The sequence below is a fragment of the Lissotriton vulgaris genome, chromosome 1_1 (assembly GCF_964263255.1).
Source record: "Lissotriton vulgaris chromosome 1_1, aLisVul1.2, whole genome shotgun sequence".
Taxonomy (NCBI): Eukaryota; Metazoa; Chordata; class Amphibia; order Caudata; family Salamandridae; genus Lissotriton; species Lissotriton vulgaris.
In genome coordinates, this window is record NC_141685.1 from 110,439,387 (window position 1) to 110,464,969 (window position 25,583).

At 45.0% G+C, this 25,583-nt stretch overlaps 1 protein-coding gene across 1 annotated transcript in view; it reads left to right on the forward strand.

Moving 5' to 3' along the window:
• Positions 1 to 25,583, forward strand: part of LOC147737645 (uncharacterized) — a 339,012-nt gene that overhangs the window by 222,954 nt on the left and 90,475 nt on the right. Inside the window, 2 exon segments of the mRNA XM_086924706.1 lie at positions 12,793 to 12,846; positions 14,684 to 15,803. Of these exon segments, the coding sequence (XP_086780832.1) occupies positions 12,793 to 12,846; positions 14,684 to 15,803 (1,174 nt within the window).

The window sequence follows — 25,583 nt, forward strand, 5'->3', positions numbered from 1 at the left end:
AAAGGGTAGCACTTTAAACTGATATAACCCATCTGGGGTAGAGAAGGCTGTCTTCTCTCTACCCTACTCCCTCAGAAGTATCTGCCAATACCCTTTACACAAATCCAGTGTACTGATATATTTAGCCTGCATGATTCTCTCAACAATTTCATCTACCTTGGGAAGTGGGTATGTATCAAATTCAGAGATCTTGTTGACTTCTCTGAAATCAATACAAAATCGGATCCAGCCATCTGGCTTCGCACAAGGACAATGGGTGAGTTCCATTCACTCACAGAGGGTTCGATTATGTCCATCTGCAACATCTTTTGGATTTAATCTCTAATGGTCTGGCGACGAGCCTCAGGGATACGGTAGGGCCTAAGGCGTACCCGTTTCCCAGTGGGAGTTTTTATAGAATGTTCAAAGAGCGTGGTCCTACCAGGAGATGAAGAGAAAGTATTTTGAAAAGGATTTAGTACTTTTGACAGATTACATCGTAGTACAGGTGGAAGACAGGGGTCTATACACTGGCTAAACAAGGGAGTGTGTGCTTCCGTCGTATTCACATCTGCTGGCAAGGATCCCTCTCATTTCTTTAGCAAATTCACATGATGGACTTGAGAGGTATGTCTGGCCAGATCCGTTTCAACCCGGTAGGTCACATGAGTGACCTTCTCAAAGATAGTATAGGGACCCTGCCTCTGCTCCAACAACTGATGATCTGATGAAGCCATCATTAGTAACTAGCCATCACCAACTTCAAAAGACCTTTCCTTAGTCCCCTTGTCATATTGGCCCTTCTGCGCTATCTGAGCTTCCTCACGATAGCCCTGATTTGTCCCAGGTGGGTACGTAAATTAGAGACAATCTGTCAGTGGCTTGGTATCATTTGGTTCTGTTTCCCATCTCTCTTGGGGCATCTCTAGAAAGGTACGTGGTTTATGACCATGTAACAGCTCAAAGGGAGAGTACCCTGTACTTTTTTGTTCTTTGCACTTAATGGCGAATAATGACAGGGGCAACATGTCCTCACATTTCCTGGACTCCAAAGCTAGGAGTTTCATGAGGGTGGTTTTAATAGTGGCATTGTATCTTTCAACAAACACATCTGTCTGGGGATGATAGGCAGCTGTCCTGATTTGTTTGACCCCTAACTGCACACAGACTTGCTTCATCAATCGGGACACAAAGGGAGTCCCTTGATCGGTAAAGATCTCTTTTGTGAATCCCACCCTTTTAAAAAACTTTATAATGGCCTTGGCTATGTTAGAGGCATCCGGTCTGCGTAAAGGGTATGGCTTCTGGAAAACGGGTGGTGTAGTCCACCATAACAAGAGCATAACAACATCCACTGCGGAAAGGTAACAAAGAACCTATCTTGTCCATACCTATTCGACTGAAGGGTTATATTTATTTATTTAAGCAATTTAAGCAATTTGTAGAGCGTGCAAATACCCGTGGGTGTCTCAGCGCTATGGACGAAAGAGGCAGTAGTCAAATGGTGTGCTGCTCATTGGTTGAAAAGCCAGGTTTTTATAAGCTTCCTGAAGGCCGGTAGCGTTGGGCAAGATTTAATTTGCTGAGGTAGGGTGCTCCACAGTCTGGCCATAGCAACAGTGAATCTTTTGTCGCCCCAGGAGACCTTATTTGTGCGGGAAATCATGAGGAGGTTGGCAGTTGAGGATCGTAAAGTATCTTGTGGGTGGTTTTATTATGGGAAGTGGTTGAAGGGGTGCTGTGGGAGGATGGTATCTGTTATTTTTTTGGCGTACCGGGCATTCTCTGCAGTATATTTTTACATGTTGGTATATGACGGGCCAATGAAACCATTCCATGATCTATTTTTCAGTTTTGTCTGCCCCAAAATGTCCAACAATAAGTGGCTGTGGGCTAGATACATAATTTTTTGCCTGAATGGACCAGGGATCAATAGCTGGGGGTTCTGAGTGGGGCTCCCTTTTCTATACAACAACCGCTTTTTCTTAAAGAAATATGGACCTACGTGGTGTGGGTCTTTGTACTCTAGGGCCTTGTTCCAACACCGGATCTTCCCTTTGTGCCGCAAGGAAATTTCTTTTGGTTTCCCAGGGGTTCTCATCTTGTGGAACGGGCAAAACCAATGGATTCCTGCCTTTTTCTGCCCTCCTTTGTTTTCTACTCTTCCTAGTTTTTGATGGTGGTCACTCCTTGTCTGTATTCCTGTGAAAAAGGTGCTAGGGCCCACCATTCTTCATTTTTGAGTTTAGTGCCGTGCAACAACTGAGATAACTTTGGGTAATCGCTTCCGAGTATAGCTTGTTCTGGTAACTGGGGTATAAGTCCAACAGTTAAAGTGGTTCCTGGGTCATGGGGGTGTTGTATTTGTACTTGTGCCGTGGGGTACGGTTTGGTGTCACCATGAACACAACGTATAGCTACAGTTCCATCAATCAGGCCAAGGCGGGATCCCAGGTCTTGAGGTCGGACTATGCTGTGTAGGCATCCCATTTCAGCCAGAGCTGTCACGGGGTGTCCATTCACTGATACTGTACAGCGATAGGGAGGTGATTTTTTTCTGAAGGGGAGCAATAGTAGTTGCGGGCCATACCTATTTCCATGAGGTCTTCCTTTTGGGGACAAAACCGGGCAATATGTCTCATCCCTCCACACTGGAAACATTGAGGACCCATAGTAGGAGGTCTGATAATAGGGGTTCCAGGAATTATGATTACAGGTTTGGACTTCTTTGCTAGGGTACGACGGAGCTGACGATGTACTCCTGGGCCTCCTGTTTTCCCTGGTGACTCCTCTCGCCCTTTTTGAATCTCTTGGGCTCTGTTGTAGCCACTAGCAATCTCTACGGCAGTTTCTAGGGTCAAATTAACCTGTTGACGCGCCCACCTCTGAATGGGCGGATGAAGTGAGGACAAATATTGCTCCAAATATATTTTGCGACTGAAGTCGGATGGATGCACAGCTCTAAGTTTTGAAGGTCAGTACACCGTGTTAAATGGTGTTAATTTTGGTTTCAAGATGCTGCCATCTTTATCAGTAGTGACTGGCGTAGCTTCACGTAGTATACTTAAAACTTTGCATAGTCTGCGCGTAGCTGAAGACACTGTGTACTTGTCTGTACTGTGCTAAGATTGCAAAATAATTGCAAACAGCTTCCTGTACATGACCAGATATGAGAAAATAAGCGTTTCTATCTTTATATGCTAAAATGCATATAGTACTTTCACAAGCAGTGAGAGATGTGATGATTTTGAGATCCTCCCTAACCTAGGGGGAGTACCAAACAGATGCCTTGAAAACAAAAAAGCACATCTTATTGAACGATTTAGTTGTGGTCCCAATCTCTTAGGACAAACCCAAACACAGTTATTGGCAAAAAAACATTCCCAACCAAAGGCCCTGCAAAGCATTATGGGATGAAATTAGCAGTGGACAGTGAATATTATATAGTATACAATTTCAAAAGAATTCTACAAAGAGCTGCAGTTCCACTGGTCGTCCCTAGATGTCCCTCACGAGTCAAATGCAAATGCTTGATAAAAGGGTTTCAATGGTTTTGCATTTCACTCGTGAGGGACATCTAGGGACGACCAGTGGAACTGCAGCTTGAGTAAGAATAATTTCAATGCTTTGCATTTGACTTGTGAGGGACATCTAGGGACGACCAGTGGAACTGCAGCTCTTTGTAGAATTATTTTGATATTGGATACTATAATATTCACTGCCACTGCTAATCTTGTCCCATAATGCTTTGCAGGGCCTTTGGTTGGGATTGTTTTTTGCCAATAACTGTGCTTGGGGTGATCCTAAAATGATGGGATCACCACTGAAGTTCAACAAAATGTGCTTTTTGTTTATGCTCTTTGTGTTCAAGGCATCTGCTTGGTACTCCCCCTAGGTTAGGGGGGGGCAAAATCATCAGCTCTCTCATTACCTAATGTTTTCATTGTAAAAGTTCATTTTTGTGAATTGGTTATATACTGTTAAGCATGTAAACTTGCTTTTTCAAAGCATCTGAGAATAATGTTCATTAGATGCTATGTGCGTATTAGCACAAACTTTGCATGCTCCGTCAGCGTAGTGAAGTATTAAGCCCAGGGTTACTCTTTATATCAGCATAAGGAGCTATCCCTTGAACTGTAGCAACCTGGTAGGCTGCTTGTAAGTCACCAGACAGGAGAGGTCCCAAGTACTGGACCCATTTATCAAATGGCCAAGATGCTGCCGTGGCCATCCTTTTAAAATTATTGAAAAAATAGTCAGGGTCTTCCCCACTCATCTACCGTTGTACTCTCTGAGTAGGACAGGCACGACTTTTGGAAAGACCATGGCAGTTTCCTCCGGGCGGTCAGGTTGAAATTCAGTTATTTCAAGTCCCTACACCACTGGCACTGGACGTTGGAGTGCGTCTATAAAGCACATACGGCAGACTATTCCACATGCTGGAGGTGCAGAAGGTTTGGCGCAGTTGCCTGTGACATTTCGCATTTCCTGCGGACTGTACAGCACTTTGTGCTGCTACGGCTCCATTTAGGATACCTTGATGACCAACCTAGGGCTGGCACCACAATTAATGGCCCGTCTGACCTTGCTTCACAAAATGTCAATATTCCAGGATTTAACACACCATGGTAAGAGTTTTCTGGCTATGGCCTTCGTATTGGGAGTTGGATTTTTGGGGGGTGACCATGGTGCCTGGCACCCTGACTTTTCTCTCCTGTTCCCACGTCCCTTCCATGATAATCTGCAGGATCTTCTGGGCTGCATCACCTCTATCTGGACGGGTTATGTTATTTATTGTTTTTCCGGTTATCAATGTCTTCTCACAAGTTCTAGTTTACTCAGTATCTTGGACTCTGCTGAATCGATAAACTTTCATACCTGTTATATGCTCATTGTATATGAAAAATCAATAGAGAAATTAGGTATTAAACAAAGACACAGGGAGTGTTGTCACTTAACATTTGACTTTGACAGTACCAAAGGAAGAAACATTACTGAATTTATAGACATGATGAGAACACATGTAAAGTGATATGATTGACAACCAAGTCTCACTAAAATAGACATTCAATATAACATTCTACTGAACTGTGTGCAGTACTCATGGTGAAATATGAGAAAGGTTTTGCCAACAAAATGTGGGACAGAGGGTCTGCTCTGTGCCGAATAGTCACGTGTGAAGTTCTAGTTAATCCCCATATTTTGGAAGAAAGGGCCAGGTTTGAGTGATACTTCAGCACGACCTCCAAATGTGTTAGTGTCACTCAGGATGAGTGAGGCTTGAGGGCTCTGATGTATGCACGTCCGAACTAATGTCGCTGTCGAGGCATTCAAGGCTGCTTGCATGACAATGCTACAAAGAGTTGACGCACTCACTAATCAATGGTGTATTGATGACGAGTGTACTGTGATATAAGAGCCTATGTGAAGGAGTAGAATATTTTCGAGTAGTGAAATGCCCCTCCCCTGTTCTTCAGACCAGTAACACCCACTCATTTCAATGCAAACTGTGTGAAAAATGTCTGGTTCATACTTGGTTGCCCTATCTTAGGAATTAATTGTTTCAAAGATATATTGCTTTATTTTTTGTCAGTGAATCTTTGTTGAGAGAGGATGGTGGTTACTGGAAACAAAAAAACAAAGCCTGGAAGAGACCGCTATCTTAATAATTTACGAGACAGTTGTGCTCTTAAACCAGAAACTCAAAACCTAATTAGGGCCTACATTTCAGTCTTGTTTGAGGATATAAAACCGTATTAAATATAAGGAATAAGCACAGACATAGGAAAATTAGAAATAAGCTGTTCCTTCAATTGTCGTTTTGACACATGATCTATGCCTCATTGTCACTGATCTGGTGTATGAAACTCCATGGTATTTACCTCTATTTACTTTGCTATCTAGCACGTTGTGGATTTGAAAAACTGCAAATAAATTATTTAAAAGAATAAATAAGCTGCCCAGTTTAATTGCAAAACTGACCGAAATACTCATATATTCATTAAAATACCAATATATTCATTGAAATGCAGATATATTCTTTGAAATACAGATATATTCATTGAAATACAGATATGTTTTTTGAAATAGAGATATATTCTTTGAAATACAGATATATTCATTGAAATACAGATATGTTCATTGAAATACAGACTGTCGCTTCCAGTTGTCACCTTTCTGTAAATACTCTTTAGACCTTTACATCAGTGTTTGGAAGATGCTCATCTGAAGTGCAGCTATAAATACTTTTTTACAGCAGCAGCAAAGTGTGAGGCCCTGTACTTGAACTGTCTGACCCTTAAAAACATTCCTGTCTGTGACATCTGAAATCTCAGGTCTTTACAGGCACCAATGCTTGTTTGTGTGAAATGCATTCAATCCTGGAGCCTGGAAGTGGCGGTTCAGTCAGCGGCCACCAGAGGGCGCTCCTCGCCTGCTGATGAAACCACTGAGCTGCACATTAGGTGGAAGGGAGAAGGGTTTCCTTTTCCGGGTAAGTGGCAGCAGAGACAGCACCAGTAGCAGTGCTGACATTACTTCCGGCCTCTCCTGGTGTGTCCAGCCTGCTGCAGAGGAGGAAGGAGCCCTGTCTGGTGGGCAGTTACCACCATCTACAGACCCCCCTCAGACCTCAAATCTGCACCTGCCCCTCCCCCCCAGCTCCAGAAGGAGGAGAGAGCCTGGACAGGTTTCTGCTCAAGTAGGAGAGCTGCTAACCCACTTGGCTAACATTTTTACTCCATGGATCAGATTCCCCCCTCCCTGGCATTCATGGTGATATCAGGAGAGCTGCTGAGGCTGAGCGGGGAGCGGAGGAGGTGAGGCCTGTCCAGGGGTCGGGTGGAGATGAGGCCTGTCCAGAGGAGGTGAGGCCTGTCCAGAGGAGGTGAGGCCTGTCCAGGAGTGCAGAGGAGGTGAAGCCTGTCCAGGGATGCAAAGGAGGAGAGGCCTGTCCAGGGGTGCAGAGGAGGAGAGGCCTGTCCAGGGGTCGGGAGGAGATGAGGCCTGTCCAGGGGTGCAGAGGAGGTGAGGCCTGTCCAGAGGAGGTGAGGCCTGTCCAGGAGTGCAGAGGAGCAGTGGCCTGTCCAGGGGAGCAGTGTCTTTCTTCGGGGCCTGTGCATATCGCCCCGAGGCTCAGGGTGGAGTCAGAGCTGTATGGGGTGCAATGAACTCTGGGCTCCTCTGTCCTTGATGAGGATCCTTCACAAAGAGCTCCTGTGAAAAGCACTGAGAGGCCTGTCCAGGGGTGCAGAGGAGGTGAGGCCTGTCCAAGGGTGCAGAGGAGGTGAGGCCTGTCCAAGGGTGCAGAGGAGGAGAGGCCTGTCCAAGGGTGCAGAGGAGGAGAGGCCTGTCCAAGGGTGCAGAGGAGGAGAGGCCTGTCCAGGGGTGCAGAGTAGGAGAGGCCTGTCCAGAGGAGCAGAGGAGGAGAGGCTTGTCCAGGGGTGCAGAGGAGGTGAGGCCTGTACAGAGGTGCAGAGGAGGTGAGCCCTGCCCAGGGGTACAGAGGAGGAGAGGCCTGTCCAAGGGTGCAGAGGAGGTGAGGCCTGTCCGAGCATGCAGAGGAGGAGAGGCCTGTCCAGGGGGTGCAGAGGAGGAGAGGCCTGTCCAAGGGTGCAGAGGAGGAGAGGTGTGTCCAGGGGTGCAGAGGAGGTGAGGCCTGTCCAAGGGTGCAGAGGAGGTGAGGCCTGTCCAAGGGTGCAGAGGAGGAGAGGCCTGTCCAGGGGGTGCAGAGGAGGAGAGGCCTGTCCAGGGGCACAGAGGAGGAGAATTCTGTCCAGGGGGTGAAGAGGAGGAGAGGCCTGTCCAGGGGCACAGAGGAGGTGAGGCCTGTCCAGGGGTGCAGAGGAGGCAAGGCCTGTCCAGGGGCTGCAGAGGAGGAGAGGCCTGTCCAGGGAAGCAGAGGCGGTGAGGCCTGTCCAGGGGGTGCAGAGGAGGAGAGGCCTGTCCAAGGGTGCAGAGGAGGTGAGGTCTGTCCAGGGGTGCAGAGGAGGAGAGGCGTGTCCAGAGGAGCAGAGGAGGTGAGCCCTGCCCAGGGGTGCAGAGGAGGAGAGGCGTGTCCAGGGGTGCAGAGGAGGTGAGGCCTGTCCAAGGGTGCAGAGGAGGTGAGGCCTGTCCAAGGGTGCAGAGGAGGAGAGGTCTGTCCAGGGGGTGCAGAGGAGGAGAGGCCTGTCCAGGGGCGCAGAGGAGGAGAGTTCTGCCCAGGGGGTGAAGAGGAGGAGAGGCCTGTCCAGGGGCACAGAGGAGGTGAGGCCTGTCCATGGGTGCAGAGGAGGCAAGGCCTGTCCAGGGGCTGCAGAGGAGGAGAGGCCTCTCCAGGGGAACAGAGGAGGTGAGGTCTGTCCAGGGGTGCAGTGGAGGTGAGGCCTGTCCAGGGCTGCAGAGGAGGTGAGGCCTGTCCAGGAGTGCAGAGTAGGAGAGGCCTGTTCAGGGGGGTGGCGGAGGCGAGGACTGTCCAGGGGGTGCAGAGGATGTGAGGCCTGTCCAGGGGTGCAGAGGAGATGAGGCCTGTCCAGGGTTGCAGAGGAGGTGAGACCTGTCCTGTCGGAGGGAGGTTAGAAGAGGTGAAGCCTGTCCAGGGGGAGGCACAAAGAAGGTGAGCCCTGTCCAACAGGTGCAGAGGAGGGGAGGACTGTCCATGGGATGTAGAGGGGGTAAGGCCTGTTTGGAGGTAGGTGCAGAGGAGGCGAGACCTGTTGGGGGATGCAGAGGAAGCAAGGTCTGTCCAGGGGGTGCAGAGGAGGTGAGTGAGGCCTGTCCAGGTCGTTGTAGAGGAGGTGAGGCCTGTCCAGGGATGCAGAGGAGGAGAGGTCTGTCCAGGGTGGTGTGGAGGAGGTGAGGCCTGTCCAGGGATGCAGAGGGGGAGAGGCCTGTCCAGGAAGGTGTAGAGGAGGTGAGGCCTGTCCTGTGTTTGGGTGGTTCAAAGGAGGTGGGGCCTCTCCAGGAGGGATGCAGTGGAGATGAGGCCTGTTCGTCCAGGCGGGGTGGTTGAGAGCTGAGTTTAAGTTTGTTAATATTTGTCCCAAGAGATTTGTGGAATGAGTGTAAGTTGCTTGTAAACTGGCCAATTGAAGAACCACAGAGTGAAGTGCCTCAAAATATTTTATTATATTACAAGAGATTAATGCAGAGTTACAGACAATATTGCAAAGGCAAAGACCGGGTAAAAGAGGGCGCATCTTTTAGCGTTGCATCTAGAGGTAGTGCACATATCCAGAAAAATGTGAGGGGCTGCAGACTAACATTCCGGATGAGATTTTGTTTTACGCAAAGTTCTGTAGTGAGAATTTTGTTACTAAGCAGAAAAATATCAAAGAAAAAATAATGACGGCTCAGACAAAAATATTCCAAAAGGGTGACGAAAGTGGTTCTCGCGGATGCTATTCTCGCTTTGATTCTGGGTTTGTTGCTGGTGTGAATTTGGATATGCACGGCGTTGGGGTGCAGAGTAATGATGTTCAGTATATGCATGGAGGAAAAGTTGTTCCTCTGGGTCATGGCCGGACTAGGAACCCCAACCAGGCCTGACAATTTTGACGGCCCAGCTCCCTGCCTCTTTTGTTGCCGGGGGCGATATAGTGCCACCATAGCAAAACCAGCCCCCAGTAAGAAATACGTTTCCCAGCACTGAAGAATCGGCCCCCACTCTTCCAGCCCCCCGGAGAAACACCAGAAGCCGGTTCCGGCCGGTCTGGCCCTGCTTAGGGTATAGGTTTTACTGACAGAGGCAATTTAAATACCTCAAACACAAATAATGTGCAGAACAAGACATAATTCTTGTGAGGTTTGCAGGAACCTGGGAAACTGGAACATGAATCAGATGGCACAGAATGGGATGTCATAGCCAATGGTCCCAGCCCAACTGGCCTCTGTGCCGAGCATGAAGAGTCAAAGGCAGATATATTAGAACATGCCTTCAGTCCCGATAGTCCCAAAGCCCAGTGTAGAATAGAACGCCAAAATTCTTAACAAATTTAAGATTTCAACAAAATTCTTTTTTAATTAATAAGGATTTTCCACAACTTGCATCAACACTAGGAGTTTCTACTGGACTGAATCAGACACAATGACGGTGCCTGAGACGGGAGAAGGATTGCATGCTTGGTGCAGTCCTAGAGGTCACCCAGAGTGGCTCTTTTGTAGAAGAAGTAAATGGAAATCCGGCATCACTTTAATCAATAAATGTGCCTCCCGTTCCACAGTCAGACTGACGAGAGCGCCCAACCCACCACTCTTTGGAAAGGAGTCCAAGTTGTAGGCATTTCTAATAAACAACCAATGAGCTGTCAGCAAATGTTCCCATGCAAATTGAGTCAATGATGAACGGCTAAAAACTTAAACTGTGATTAAGATCCAGTTATTATGTTAGGAAATAACCATGTAAAATGACTTGTGGCTTTTAGTTGAAGAGTCACAATTAATTATTCATTTTGTAGGTGTGGTTTATTAAATTTCATTTTGTTGTGCCATGTTTTCATGAACATTCATTGATTGCTGTCATTTTTACCTCATCATGAACCATGTCAATAATGTGTTCTCTCTGTCTAAAAACGTATAAAATGACTGTTTTGGGATATTTGCTGGATTTGTTTTATTTTATCCTTTTCCTAAAGGCAGACTACATGTCAGTCCTCTTACTGATATTGGACTTAAGAACTTTTTCTTGATTTTTAAAAAGCAGATTCTATGTCAGTTTGCTATTTGATATTATAGAAAAACTTTTTCTTATTTCTTAGCACACATTTGTTGTGGTGGTCTGTCTATTGACTTTACATCGAGAGTTATTTCTGATTCTGGCTTTTGATATACTTTAGATGTTACTTTTATGTGATCCGCCTGCAAATATTATGATAATTATTTCTCTGACTGAGTACCCATGTTTATGCCTTCAGTAATTATTTGAAACCTTTAATATAGCTTTGTAGCTTGTTGCAGCTTCAAGGGCAAGGGCCTTTACCAAGGGAGTGGTCCTTTAATGGGCAGTATTGCCTGCTATGGCTGACTATAAGGTCATTAAACTGTTTGCCCTATGAGGGCAGAATGTGTTAATTAATAAAAACAACGGTGTCCCATAGACCAAGGGGGTTGAAACACCTCCGGTACTCCGAACTGCTGTAAGTGGTAATGTTGAACAGTTAACACCCGCACGCAGGACCACGGCGATTAATAGTTGAACATTCACAGCAATAGCTGTGAAAGGAGGCTGAAGTCAGCCCCCGGTTCTCTCTGGGCTCGGCTAAACTGCTTTTCATCATTCAGGTGAGCCAAGAGATGTAGGAGATGAGCAGAACACCCCCACCTTCCGAGACACCAGTGACACTGCGAGATACGGGGGAAGGAAGGGAGGGCTCCTGTGTGCCCTGCTGCAGGCTGTATCTTCTGCCTTCTCCTGTCCAATCCCTGTATTTCAGAGAGGCAGAGGCTGTGTATTAGGACATTGTAATGTTGAGAGCAGCGGGCCTAGATCAGGTTGTATAGGCTGCTGCTGCTCCGTTGTCTTCAATGGAGGTCTAAACATTTCAATGTTCCAAGCTTTGTCTCGTGAAGGGTTTATTTATACTGACCCTCCGCATCATCCCTTCAGATAAGTTATAGATAAAAAGCGCCAACACATTGATGCCTTGTTGCTTCCATTGCTCAGCATTCAAACTCTGCATCAGCTTGAACTTAAATTGCTGTTGCTCCAAGAGCATGGTTTGTATAAATCTGAGTCTGCTTAGACTGATTTATGAACGGTGGGTAGAATTATGTACAAGGACATTAACATACCTTTGCAAACCAGATTGTTTTGATTTGCAAGTTTCATGGTCTGTAAATGGAAAGATGGGGGTTATGAAGAAGTGGACTGGATTGTTAGGGTTTGTTCTCTGAGACTGTGGGTGCACTCTATATTCACAAGGACCTTTTCCAGCAAAGGATCATGGTTCTTGAACCAAAAAAATCTGTATTCATAACCAGAGTTGCTTCACAATGGCCTGCAGAGAACAAGAGATTCTTTTGTTTTGTAAGTTCAGGACGGTTATTTGTAAAATGTGAGGAAGTTTGATAGTCGTCTGACGCAAAACCATTTCTTTACTTCCTTTCAAGGTATGCTGGGATGACCAGGCAGTGCAGCGTGGCTGCCACCCTTGGAGGAACAAAAAATAAAATAATTGTCTGGTAAGTATTCCTATAACTCTAAGTTTCCTTTTCCCCTGTTTCTTCTTTCTCTATTCCCTTTCTTGATCTGTTTTTCTGTCTCTTCGACTACAATATTTGACTCCCTCTGTGCACTATTCTTGTTGTTATCAAACTTCTGATAATCACCTGATGGAGCCACATTCCACTCTTGGAACATGTTGGGGGGTGTAATGCAAGTCCAGTTCCTTTTTAGGTCATTTTTGCCCAGCAGCTCCTTAACTATTGGCACATTTGTCTCCTCTTCCAGACCACATGATACTATCCTCCCTCTGTCCGTTCTTTCAGCATCTTTCATCTCTGGATCTGACTTCCATCTCATTGCGTCCTCCTAAACTATCCTTTTGTGTCTTATCTACTACAAGCAAAAGACACAGTACATGTGCGTGGACACACATGCACACAGGGCTTGCTTTAGGGTGGTGCGGCCGGTGGAGCTGCGCCTGGTGCTGACCTTGGGGGCATTGGGTTTAGAAGTAACTTTTGGGTTCACACGCATCTGCTTCAGAGTTTCCTATGCTGGACCCCTGTAGTGAGAGTGGAAGATAGCCTTTTTTCTCTTTCCTCTGTTTTGTGTTTTTCTTTTCTTGACCCTTTTTGGTTTCCTTTACTGTTGTGCTGTTTTTTTCTCTTGTTCAGGTGTTGCAGTACCCGCGTCCTGTCAGAGGAGTGTGTTGAGTTCTGGTCCACAAAGTAAGTCCTTATCATCTGCACAATTTGAAATAGTGAATTCCACTGAGCTAACTGGACACAGCATCAGTCCACAGTGGCATTTAAAGTACTGAGTGCAACAAGGCCAATTCTTTCGTTCAACAAAATGTCCCTTCCTAGATCACTGGAAAAGGGAATAGATTAACAGTCTAGGTGGGCATTGGAGTAAATAACAGCTGATAATTCATTAAAAGAATTACAAATATCTTGTGATGCCAGTCTTTGCCACAAAAATTGTAAATTGATAGTGTTGGCTGAGAATCGGTGTCACAATATATGTGCAACTTGTACGTTTGCTCTCACATCCATGAGCTCCAGTGATCCGAAGCTCCCGATCCACACAGTGTCCAGAGCTGTTTCACCACTATCAGAAATGCTACTCAACTGATTTCCTATCTTGTTTTTGTCAATACTTTCTTTGTGCAAAGTATACAGTCATAAATGTTTTCTTTGTGTTCAATTACAATATCTGACTCCATTTCTACAGGTGACTGAAGCATGAACAGAAAAAAGAAGGTTTAAATTTTGTGAAACACAACGAAAAGGATTATTTCAAGGAAAGTTAAAACATTCTCAAGCTCTTGAGAAGAAACACATTCTACGTGCCAGAAATAGTGAGGATGTTGGAGCAGAAGAATCTGGTGAATGTGAAAGTAGTCAAATCCCTGAAGTAAAATGGCCATAAATGTTTACCAAATGTCCGTAACTGCGATTAAGGAGAACATTGGCCACAATTGATCCCCACGCAGTGCACTTGAGAAAAGTCAGTGATTTAAATTCTGTTTGATGGTTTATGAGAAATGCTTTGAAGACCCAAACCCTCTCCAACAGATCAGCACCCGTAGACGTGTTGTAATGTGACAGAACGGTCAAAAAGACTAATATCCTCGGTTTACAAGTGCAAGCTTTTGTCTCTGTCTCCTGGAGACAAGAGGAAGAAAAAGATCATTTAAAAGAAAGTCATTCTAAATGCTCTTTCTTAGATGTCGTTACAGCAAAGATGCTGGATTATCATTTCCAATATAGGAAGATTTTCCCCCACCAGCTCTGTCTCTTGGGTTGATCCGAGTGGTTTCAAAGTGTCCTGTAACTTCCAAAGTGGATCATGTACATGTCTTAGCCACTGAGCAAAAAAGCATATACTGGCTCAGCAAGTATAAAAGAGGCCAGTGTTACGCTATTAATAATTCATAAACCACCCTGGCATGCCCTAATCAGCTGTCATTACTTGTATGAACAGACATACCTAACAGGCAAACACTAAAGCCCAAAGACCTTATCAGTTTTTTTAAAACTCCTAAATCAAAGGTGATAAACTAGAATCACTAAATAAGACTAATTAAACAAGAGAGAATCAAAAATTTGCTAGCATTCGCGACAAGAATTTTCAATTCTATTAAGGACACGGAGGCGAGGATTATGCTTCTCAAACTTTACTGCATCAACACAGCAGCCAATGAAAATGCAATATTTTCACAATAAACAATAAATTACTACATTTCCCATGAACACCATGGTTATAGGCACGCCCCCACAGTCCATAAGAACGCCTTGTGTGCATCTCACATCCTCTTTCTTTGCAGAATTCACCCGGGCATAACTTGGAGAAAATGAATCCCTGAGAGGCCTCTTAATCAATAGAAGGGGCTCTTCAGTGAAAGTTAATAAGACAAGTTAGATCGGTGCCTTCAAAGGTAGGAAAATGATCTCCAGGTAAAAACTATAATTAGTTAAATACAAATGTGAAGAAGAACTTCTGCAGTGTAGTTTAGAAGTTAATGCTGAGTGTAACACAAACAAAAACAGACTCTGGAATCAGATTTAGTCTGAAGATGGCATGCATTCAGGAACAGACCGAATTTGGAGAAACAAACAACTTGAATAAGAGCAATGAATGTGAGAACAGCTTTAGTCATCAATCCCACCTCACTAAACATGAGAAAACTAGTGCTGGACGAAAATCCTATCAGTGTCCCGAATGCCAGAAAGGCTTCAGTCACAAATCCAACCTTACGATACATGAAAGAATCCACACCGGGCGTAAACAGTATCAGTGCTCCGTGTGCCAAAAAAGCTTCAGTTTTAGTGCCAGTGTGATTCAACATCAGGAAACTCACACTGGCCAAAAACCTTATCAGTGCTCTGAATGCTTGAAAAGCTTTACTCGTAAATCCAGCCTTACTGAACATGAAAGAACCCACACTGGGTATAAACTGTATCAGTGTTCTGAATGCCAAATAAGTTTCTATCACAAATCCAGGTTAACTGAACATCAGAGTATCCATACTGGCATCAAACCGTATCAATGTTCTGAATGCCACAAAAGCTTCAGACTGAAAAAGACTCGCACTAGACATGAGAGAACTCACACGGGGGACAAACCTTATCAGTGCTCTGAATGCTGGAAAAGCTTCAGTCAGGAATCCATCCTTACTGTACATGAAAGAACACACACTGGGCTCAAACCCTATCAGTGCTCTGAATGCCCAAAAAGTTTCTCTCAGAAATACGCTTTTACTGTACATCAGAGAATCCATACTGGGCTCAGACCATATCAGTGCTCTGAATGCTTTAAAAGCTTCAGTAGCAAATTCAATCTCACTTTACATGAAAGAACCCACACTGGGCATAAACCGTATCAGTGCTCTGAATGCCAAAAAAGTTTCTGTCACAAATCCGCTTTAACTGTACATCAGAGAATCCATACTGGCCTCAAACCGTATCAGTGCTCTGAATGCTGTAAAAGCTTCAGTAGCAAATCCGCTCTCACTTTTCATGAAAGAACTCACACCGGACAAAAACCTTATCAGTGCTCTGAATGCTGTAAAAGCTTCAGTTGCAAATCCACTCTCACTTTACATGAAAGAACTCACACTGGACAAAAACCTTATCAGTGCTCTGAATGCTGGAAATGGTTCAGTCAGAAATCCAGCCTTACTGCACATGAAAGTACCCACACTGGGCATAACCTGTATCAGTGCTCTGAATGCCAGAAAAGCTTCCGACTGAAAAGGAATCTCACTAGACATGAAAGAACTCATACTGGGGAAAGACCTTATTAGATCTCTGAATACTGGAAAAGTTTCAGTTGGAATCTGGTCTCACTCAATTTGGGAGAACTTACCTGTAAAAACCTTGTCTTTGGTCTAAATGCCTGGGAAGCATCTGCTGGAGATTCAGTTTCATTCAACAAGAGAGAACCCACAATGAGAAAGAAAATGATCCGTGCTCTCAATGTTACAAAAACTTCAGTTGTAAATGTAACCTTTCTACGTAAGAGAGACACTGTGGTAGAATAAAAGGTGCTCACTGTAAACACTGAGGAGGAACTTTCAGCATCAAAAAACATTTACATGAAGCAGCTACAAAGACTCCACTCTATTGATTGTTCTACAAACTGTCTACTGAGAAAAGCACACAGCGAGGGATGGAAATGCTTGAATTAAAATCATTCCTAAGCCACTATTTGGGGCATCATTCCATTCAGTGTGTTTTCCTCCCTGAGTGTTTATATGCAGAGCTCTGACCCACAAAGGCCATTCGATCCTGAACTTTGAGGCCACGCTGCTAGGATCAGGAATGCTTGCAACATCAAACTGTTTGCAGCCATAATGACCCTCACCAGGGGTCTGCAGCAGGAGTCCCTTTGTCTTAGGTCCCTATGGAACCAACATCTGTTCTGTGCCACGGAGGGCTGATCATTGAGAAAAACTAACAGTGATGGAAGGACTGGTCGTTAATCTCGGCAACATCTCACCACATTATTCTCTAGTCTCCGTGCCACTAAAGACAAGGCCAACCATATGCAAACCATTATTGGCCCCACCCTAAATAGTTCTAATGACTTCTGTTCCAATGGGACACAGCCTCATATTACAAAGATCCACTTTAGCTGCATCTTTCCATGTTCTTTTTGCTACAAATGGAACCTGCTTCTCATCTGCTGAGGACAGTTTCACAAGCTTTACAATCACATCAGATACATCCAAAAAAGTCTCACAGATAATCAGGCCTATTCATAAACTACTATAGGACGACTAAAGTACAACAAAATGCGATTCACAAACTATGTGCAGTCGTTCTGCCTCTCCTATCTTTTTCTTTGTGGAGTTGTCTGGCTCGACTGCAGAGTTTCCACACAAGTTAGTATAGTTTTAGTAGTAAATGTGGGAGGGACAGAGGGAAGTGGCTGTAAAATGTGAAATACTCATGAATAAAGGGGAGGGGTAAGGCAGGAGTAAAGAAGAGTGTAGGGAGGGATTTAGGGAAGGACAGGCACTCACTAGGGAGTAAGCTCATTACTATTTACGAACCACACTTATAAAGTCACTACAGCCATAATGTACCTAAAGAGTCGTAAATGTACTCCTGCTCAGAGCCAGAGTAAGTCCAATATCACACATGGCCATCCACTGGAACTGCAACTAGTTAAAAATAAAAAATTAAAAGTTCAATGGCAAAAAATATCTCAAAAGTAAACTTTTGATTATTTTAATAAAAATGTGTTATTTAATTTAAACACTGATATAACAATCATTTTTAGTAAGGTATAATTACACTTGTTACAATTATGTCTCTACCTCACAATGAATAATTATAAATACATAATAAAAATGTTACTTACTTTTAATTTAGGCTTTAGAAAAAATACAATTTTATATATATTCAACTTGGGTGAAGCTCTCCCTGTGTAAAAAATGTAGGGAACATTTTACAAGTTCATCAAACTTGAAAAAATAAAATATTTGTATGTTAAATATGAATGTAAATTTACTTTATAACAAATGCAAATGATGCAACACTATTAACTTGAAATGTAATTCATTTTAAACATCTTTTTTCAAAGGTTTGTATGAAAAATCCCACCTACAGTAAAATCATTCTTTTTTTTATGTACTCATAGTTACAAAATTTCCTTTCACAACTCTGTTCAGAGGTGGAACTGCCTTACAAAAAGTTATGGATAGAATTAATTGAAATTATTTATTTAATAGTTTAAAAAAAATATGAATTAAAAGGTCAACATATTTTATCATGCAAAAATAATTTTTAAAATATAGGTAATTTTGTAACATTCTTTTGAATGTATATGCAGTTTGAGAAGGCATTACCAGTGGTCGGTTATGCTGCACTTTCTAATGCTCCATTTATGATTCAGTAAGTTACATTTGTACATTTTGCTCCACATCTATTTAAGGGTGTGCAGACGTGCAAGTCCACACTTTTGAGTAACGTTATCGTAATAGTGAATAGATACAAGTAGCAAAGTTACTCTACGAGCATCCTTGCATGTACAGATTACTCACAGGTGTAAGGTACCTTTGTGAATAGCCTTCGAGGTGTCCAACTCCGCCTGGGTGTGTCATTTTTGTGGTAACTCTAAAGTGGACACGGGCACTTGGGCTGTTATTAGAGTGAATTGGATGATCCTGCGCGAACACCAGAGCACTCGTCCGATGTGTCTGTTTAGCTGGGGAGCTGCAACAAATATCTTGAAGTAATTTTCCTGGATTTGATACATCATTGGGCCTCCTGAGGGCCTCGTGTAGCAGTGATTTATCATTACTGTAGTAGGATCAGGTAATTTCTCTGTGTTGTTAGCCATGTTATCATGATTTGCTTTTATTTTTCCCTTCTCCTCTTCCTTTTACCTGATTTTGTTGGTTTTATCACAACATTAGCACAGAAATGTACTTTGCTGTTAATTGCTTCTGAGGTCTTATCCTTTGTGTACATTTTTATACGATGAACAGTTTTTACCCTCGCTGTACGGCTACAATGTAAGCACTGAGAGCCCAAACCCTGAGATTCCTGCACCTTGATCTGCCTTTAATGGTATTCTACCTTTCCACTTGGTTAAGTGAGATATGGGTTTGAATCGCTGAACAACCTTTGAACCTGCTGTGATACACCTTGGCGGTTACAAGTTTCATGTTTGAACCGCCAGCGTGAACTCCAGTACGCTGCTTGTCTCACACCGCGCTCCAAGCTTTGTATCATCAACCTTGAACCATCTCCATAACTTGGAAGCTCCGAAGACTTTGCAGTTCTTGTTACTGCCTGAAGTTTCATTGATTTTGATTGCTGTGAATTCAGGTTCAACTGGGAATGTTGCCCTTCAAGCCACTTCTGTGCAGCTCGTCACCTTGTGAGACAGATTCAGCCAAAAGCCTTGCATCAAATTCAAGTGTTGATCATCACCAGGGACTAAACTTACCTTTGACCCCTCAAGTTAAGCTAGTGAAGTCAGCTACAATTTTGTATGTGACTTCCTGATCGACTCAGTGGATCAGCTTTTTTTTTAAATTCATTTACTTTTTTGTTTGGTTTTGACAGTTGCTAATTTATAATCCTTAAATCACAGCCCTCCTTTAGATTTTGCTTCTGAATAATTGTTAAATATTCTTTTTTATCTAAACTTGGTTTGAATCTTAAAGTTCCTTGTCTATTTTTAATAAACTGAATTGAAATTTGTGACTTCCACTGTTTTGCTTTTCCTTTGAGCGCGCCTTAGGCCATACTGCTCAAGCCACGTTACCAAAAGCGAGCTAAGAACACTTTAGTAGAAGACATATTTACCTTTGCTGACCAAAGTTTGGGAAAAGCAAAGCAGGCTCACTCCAGGAAGCATACTACCTAGCTTGAAAGGTTACTCTCTTAGGTGGCATCTGCACCAACTGTAGATGCAAAAAGCAAATATTATGAGGGAAGCTGTTGGTATCTATGCCCCCAGAATTTGAGACTGCCACCCTCTCTCAAACAGTTGAAAGAGCTAAAGATGCACCCGTCAGACATTCATGTCTCAGCAACTAAGATTGCTCGTTCCCGTCACACCCACACTGTTACCTGAATCACACTCCTTGTGCAATGTATAAACTATTACATAAACATGTTGTGTTGTGCTTTGTGAACAGGCTTTCACCCCCTTTTGTATGTAAATGAGTTTCTGTGATCAGACACCCCAGGCTCCCATTTCTTCTAGTGCGGATGATAATGTGAGAACTGTAACAAGATCACAAACAAGGGCTGTATTGAGAAATAATAGGCTTCCAAGTCACACAGTAGTTTGTAGTTCTTTATTAGTCTTTTAAATGTCCTTTCCTCTATCCCGTTCCAAGGTAGTGTATAGTTTGCAAAGCACAACTCTCTTGTGGCCCGCTCCCCAGATTAAGTCCATAAGAACAGAAACAGAGTCCAATTTCCTGAAGAAGCGCCAGGGCAGGTAAACTAGAGGGGTCGAGAAGCAGTATAAATATATTAATAGCATTTTTGCAACTTCCACTCTACCCATGGGTTGATAGAGGCAACGAACCCCAAAACGACAGGGAGCTGCAAACATTGGACATCACCTAAGTTGCCCTCTATAACATCTTCTTCGGTATAGTAAGTTCACCGCTAAATACCTGAAGAGGTCATGGTGCCACCCCAGTGCTAATTAGGGCAGCACTTCCTGTTCTAAGTTGTGAGTTTGCGCTTGGGATATAAGCTGGATTTGGTCCAATTTAGCCTCATTCCGGAAGTCCTACCAAAGTCATCTAGAACCTTCATCACCTGCGATGGATACGCATACACATTCCTGAGGTACACAAATGCATCATCAGCATACAGTGATAAGGCCTCTCAATTTGGCTCACTCTGTATACTGATTGCTGGGTCCTGCGAACAAAACAGGCCAGCAAACAGGTCCATGGCTAGGGCAAAAGTAATTGACAGCGGGTATCTTTGCTGCATGCTTAAAAAAACTGAGATCTCTGCCTGTCCAGATGCGGGCCAGCGGGTTGGTGTAGAGGAGATTTATCCAATGCAGTATTTCTGCTCCTTGTTTCATGCACATCAGCACTTTCGCTAAGTAAAACTACCCCAGGGTGTCGAAGGCCTTCTCTATATCTAGTGAGAGTGCTCTGTATGGAGGCAATTCATGAAGATTCTCTTCCATCAGCCGCAAGAGGCATCATAGGTTTAGATACATTTTCCTCCCAGGTACAAAATTATTCTGGTCTTGGTGCCAATGTAAAGAGGCAGGGTATGATATGATATGAATAGGCTTTTGTAGAGCGCAACTTACACTCCAGGGAGCATCTTGGCGCTAGACATCACTGTCCCGAAAAAGAAGGGGGGAGATGCTGCTTAAGATTGATCATATTCATAGATCATGGTCTATGATTAAAGCGTAGGGTTAGATTAACGCTAAGCAGAGTGAGTCTTCAGCTTTGAAGATCCATGTTTTGAGCGTTTTGCGAAACAGTTTTTCGGAATGGATCAGGCGCAATTGGGGTGGGAGTTTGTTCCAGGCCTTGGCTCCTAGTACTCCGATGGATTTTCCACCTTTTGTGGTTAGTCTGAACTTGGGGAGTGCGAGTAGATTTAGGTCGGATGATCTGAGTGCACGGGAGGGAGTGTATCTTCCAAACCTTTGGGACAGGTATGTCGGTCCCGACTGGTGGTAGGCTCTGAACGTGATGAGTAGGATTTTAAATAGCACTCTTTTGTGGATGGGTAACCAGTGCAGGGTTTTAAGTGCTTTTGAGGCAGATGATTTCCTGGGTAGTCTTAGCACCAGGCGGGCGGCGGCGTTTTGAACCATCTGCAGCTTGTGCAGAACAGCTCTGTTAGAGCCTGCATAGATGCTGTTGCAGTAGTCTAAGCGGGATGTGATGAGGGCTACTGCAACAGTCTTTCTGGCTGTCAGGGGAAGGAGGTCGAAGAACCTTCTAAGGCCTTTGATGATATTGAAGCAGGACCCTGCCACTGTACCTGCTTGTTGCTTAAAGGATAGGGCTTCATCAAACCTTATCCCGAGGTTGCGAGCCGACGTGATGGTGTTTGGTGGGATTTCGGCATCTTGGGGCCACCAATTGGTGGGGGAAAAAAGGTTATTTTGGCCAAAAGGGAGGATTTCAGTTTTACCTGAATTACATTTGAGATGGTGCGTACGCATCCATTCAAAGGTTGCAGTAAGACAGTTTCTTAAGTTTTCTTCCGCTTTAGTAGAGTTGTTATCCAGTACTAGGATGAGCTGGGTGTCGTCAGCGTAAGATATCGTGCTGATGTTAAAGGATGTGATGAGTTCAATCAGGGGGGTCATATAAAGGTTGAACAGAACCGGGCTCAGGCTTGAGCCTTGTGGTACCCCTGTTTTTATGGTTTTTTCATCCGAGCAGTAGTTTCCTAGTATGGTGACTTGCCTCCTATGGCTTAGGAAGTTTTTCAGCCATTCGAGGGCGGTTCCTGCAAGCCCTGATTCTGTCAGGCGGCCTATCAACACGGGGTGTGGGACCGTGTCAAAGGCCGCCGACAGATCGAGCAGGATCAGGACGGCCTTTTTTCCTTGGTCCAGTGCCATCTTGAGGGTCTCTACAGTATGTAGGAGGGCTGACTCCGTGGAGTGTTTGGCCCTGAAACCAGCCTGGTTTGGATGAAATAGGTGGTTTTCCTCTAGATGTTTAGTCAACTGTTTATTTACTGCAGCTTCGGTCAGTTTAAACAGTAGTGGAAGCAACGATATGGGACGAAGGTTGGAGAGCGTGGTGGGATCAGGTAGGGGTTTTTTCTGCAGAGGCTTGACTGCAGCGAGTTTCCATTCAGCAGGAATGGATGCAGTGGCCAGCAGCCTGTTTGCAAAGACCTTCCTGCGATTCTTGTGCTCGGTGTACCGTGGCCAGTAGGACCGTATCTCCAGGGGTCCCTGTTGGGCTTAGGCAGGACCAATCTCATAGCCTCCATAGGGATCCCGGCAATGTGCCCTCCTGCCGGGCCTGTTGGTACATTTGGAGAAGCTTTGGAGTGAGGGTTGCTCTGTAGGTGAAGTAAAAGTCTACAGAGAACCCGTCCATCCCAGGAGTTTTGTTGCACGTGATATAGTCAATCATGAAGCCAATATCCTTAGTGGTCAGGGTTTCATCTGTTGAATGTCCCCGAAGGGGCTTAAGTCTGGGAATCGACAGTCTATTCAAATACTCATCTAATCGAGGAGCTTGCACTCCCTCCTCGGCCTGGTAGACAGATGTGTGATACTACAGAAAAGCCTGGTTTATATCTGCTTGCACATTCAATATCTCTCCCACCGGGGATCTACTGCCGTTTCTTGGGGTCTTTGGGGTCAACAACCATAGGAGCCTTGCTACTATTTGATAGTGTAGTGTTCCTAGTCTGACCATTGCCTCTCTTTACTCCTTTCGGAGAGAGGTGATTATGTTCTTGTTTCATGCAGCTACCCCACATATATTTCCGCTGTTCATATTGTTTGTTCATGGGAGAGGTTCTTGGCTCACAAGGCATGTTTTACACCATGCTACATCTTGATGCACAGGCTTCATGTGACACCCTTAAAGGTATCCCACTCTATCACTGTCGTAGAAGCAGTCCCTTTGTTCTCCTCAAAGATGGCAATATGTGTACTTACAGTATCACAGAAGACTCTGTCCTGCAGGGCCGGAGCATACAGCCTCCTAGTAGGTACTGGTGCATGTCTTCTGCTCCACTGAATCACCGTTTTGAGGTGGTTGTGGTCTGAAAGTGTGTGGCCTAGACATTCAGGTCGCAAGACCAAGGAAGCCACAGAGGGATTGCATAGGAACAAGCCGATTCTGATGTGCAGCTAGTGTACTGTGAGAACTACAAGTACTCTGGGGATCTCTAATTGGCAATGGTATTCACCTTTGTCCAAATAGGGACCCTTACTTCTAAGTCAGGATAAGGGGGTTACACTCCTTAATAACCTCTGCTCATCCCCTTGGTAGCTTGGCACGAGCAGACAGGCTTATCTCAGAGGCAGTGTGTTAAGTATTTGTGAATATCCACAGTAATACAGTGAAAACACTACAGATGGACACAACACAGGTTGTAAACACAAGACCACAAATGGCAAAAATCCACAATACTACACTTAAGATGACTTAAAAGATGATGCAAGTTGCTTAGTTCAAGTTGTTGGTAAATGCAACAAAGTTCTCAACAAAGTACCTGGATGCGATACACAAAGTAAACAAAAGTCTCGTAAAAGGGGAGTTGCGTCGGTTCCGTGATCCGGGGGAACGGTTGTGTCCTGCCTCAATGCTTGCGCAGAGTAGGGGACTCGTCGTGAGCCTTACCAGAGCAAAGGTGATGAGTAGTTACTCAGCTTGCGGGCCCGTTGCGGTGCGCAAGATGGCACCTTGATGCGATGATCCGGTTGCGATGCGAAAAGATGGCGCCCTTGATGCGGCGATGGGATGACGATGCGATGACGCCCTGGCTGCCTTGCGACGACTCTGTACTATGGAGCCACGACAGGCCCTGCGACACTCTTCTCCGGTGATGCGATGACGACTCTCTCGATGGTGTCACATTTCTCCGGTGATGCGACAGCAGGCAGCTTAGATGAACACACGCTTCCAGGGAGATCCGACAAAGTTTCGCTTCTCCCGCGTTGCGATAATTTCAGCTGCGGCGGCGACACGGTTCATCTTGATGCATCGCGCTTCCAGCTTCCAGTGACTGGAGTCAGAATTCCCAGCAAGGAAATTCAGGAGGGAGCTGGAGGTGAAACCTTTTGTTCCTGAGACTTCAGCAGGAGGCAAGCACAGTTCAAGCCCTTGGAGAATATTCTGTAGATGAAAGTCCTTACAAAGTTCCTTCTCCTTTCCCTCTGCAATGAAGCAACCTCTGCAGGCCAACCCAGCAAACAGCACACTGGCAGAGGGGCAATCCAACTCCTGCAGCTTCCTTGGTTCTTCTCCTAGGCAGAAAGATTTCTTGTTCCAGAAAAGGTCTAATTTCTTGGGATCAGGGTCCCAATATTTATAACCCAGAATCCTTTGTTCTCTGAAGGCAGAGAGGCCTCTGCCTAGTCCAAACCAGTTCCTGAGCAATTTGTTTACATAACTCTCTTCTTCCTTTCACTGTGCAGGGCAGGGACATCAGATGCCCCACAGGAGGTGGAGCCAGCACGGGGGAGGGAAAATACAGCTCTGGAGCACTCTGTTGACATGATTCTTCCTCTCCTTTCACAGTGCAGGCCAGAGACATCAGACAAGCCACAGGAGGTGGAGCCAGCATTGTAGAGGGAAGGCCCAGCCCTATTCAGGTCCCAGGTGCAACTCCTCCCACCCATCTAGATGCAGATCTCTCTATTCACCACCGGGCTGCCCCTGCCTGTCTCCTGGAATTCCCCAGCCTACCACTCACAAACCCAGACAAGGAATATACAACACAGCAGAGGAAGGCTCAAATGGTTAGGCAAGCAAATACCTACTTTCTAAAAGTGGTATTTGCAAACACAGAATATTAAAATAAGCGTTACTTCTTCGAACCTGCAAGGGTTTCTTCGGCGGAGTCCGAATCGGAGAAAACAGAGCTTACCTGGAGGTTTCTTGTGCTGGACGTGGGCCGCAGGTGACGGTGTTTGAGCCACTGATTCCTTCGGCCGCGGAGTGAGTGCGGACTCGGCGCGGTCTCTGGGCGTTGCTCCAGGCTAGTGCGAGGCGCACCTGGAGGCCGTCTCCGAGTTGTGCTGCAGGACTCGGGTCTTCTGCCTCGGTGCCGCCGAGGGGCTCCCGCGGACAAGAGGAGGGAGCAGAAGTGGCTCAAAACTCCAGAGTTGCACAGGTGAGGTGAGGGGAAAGACTGCATAAGTGACAATTCAGTTGTGTATAAATTACATGAATCTGCCCCTGCCTCCGGGACTAAACTAAACTAAAGGGCAGTCAGATTGATAAAAAAATATATATGCACTTTTTGCC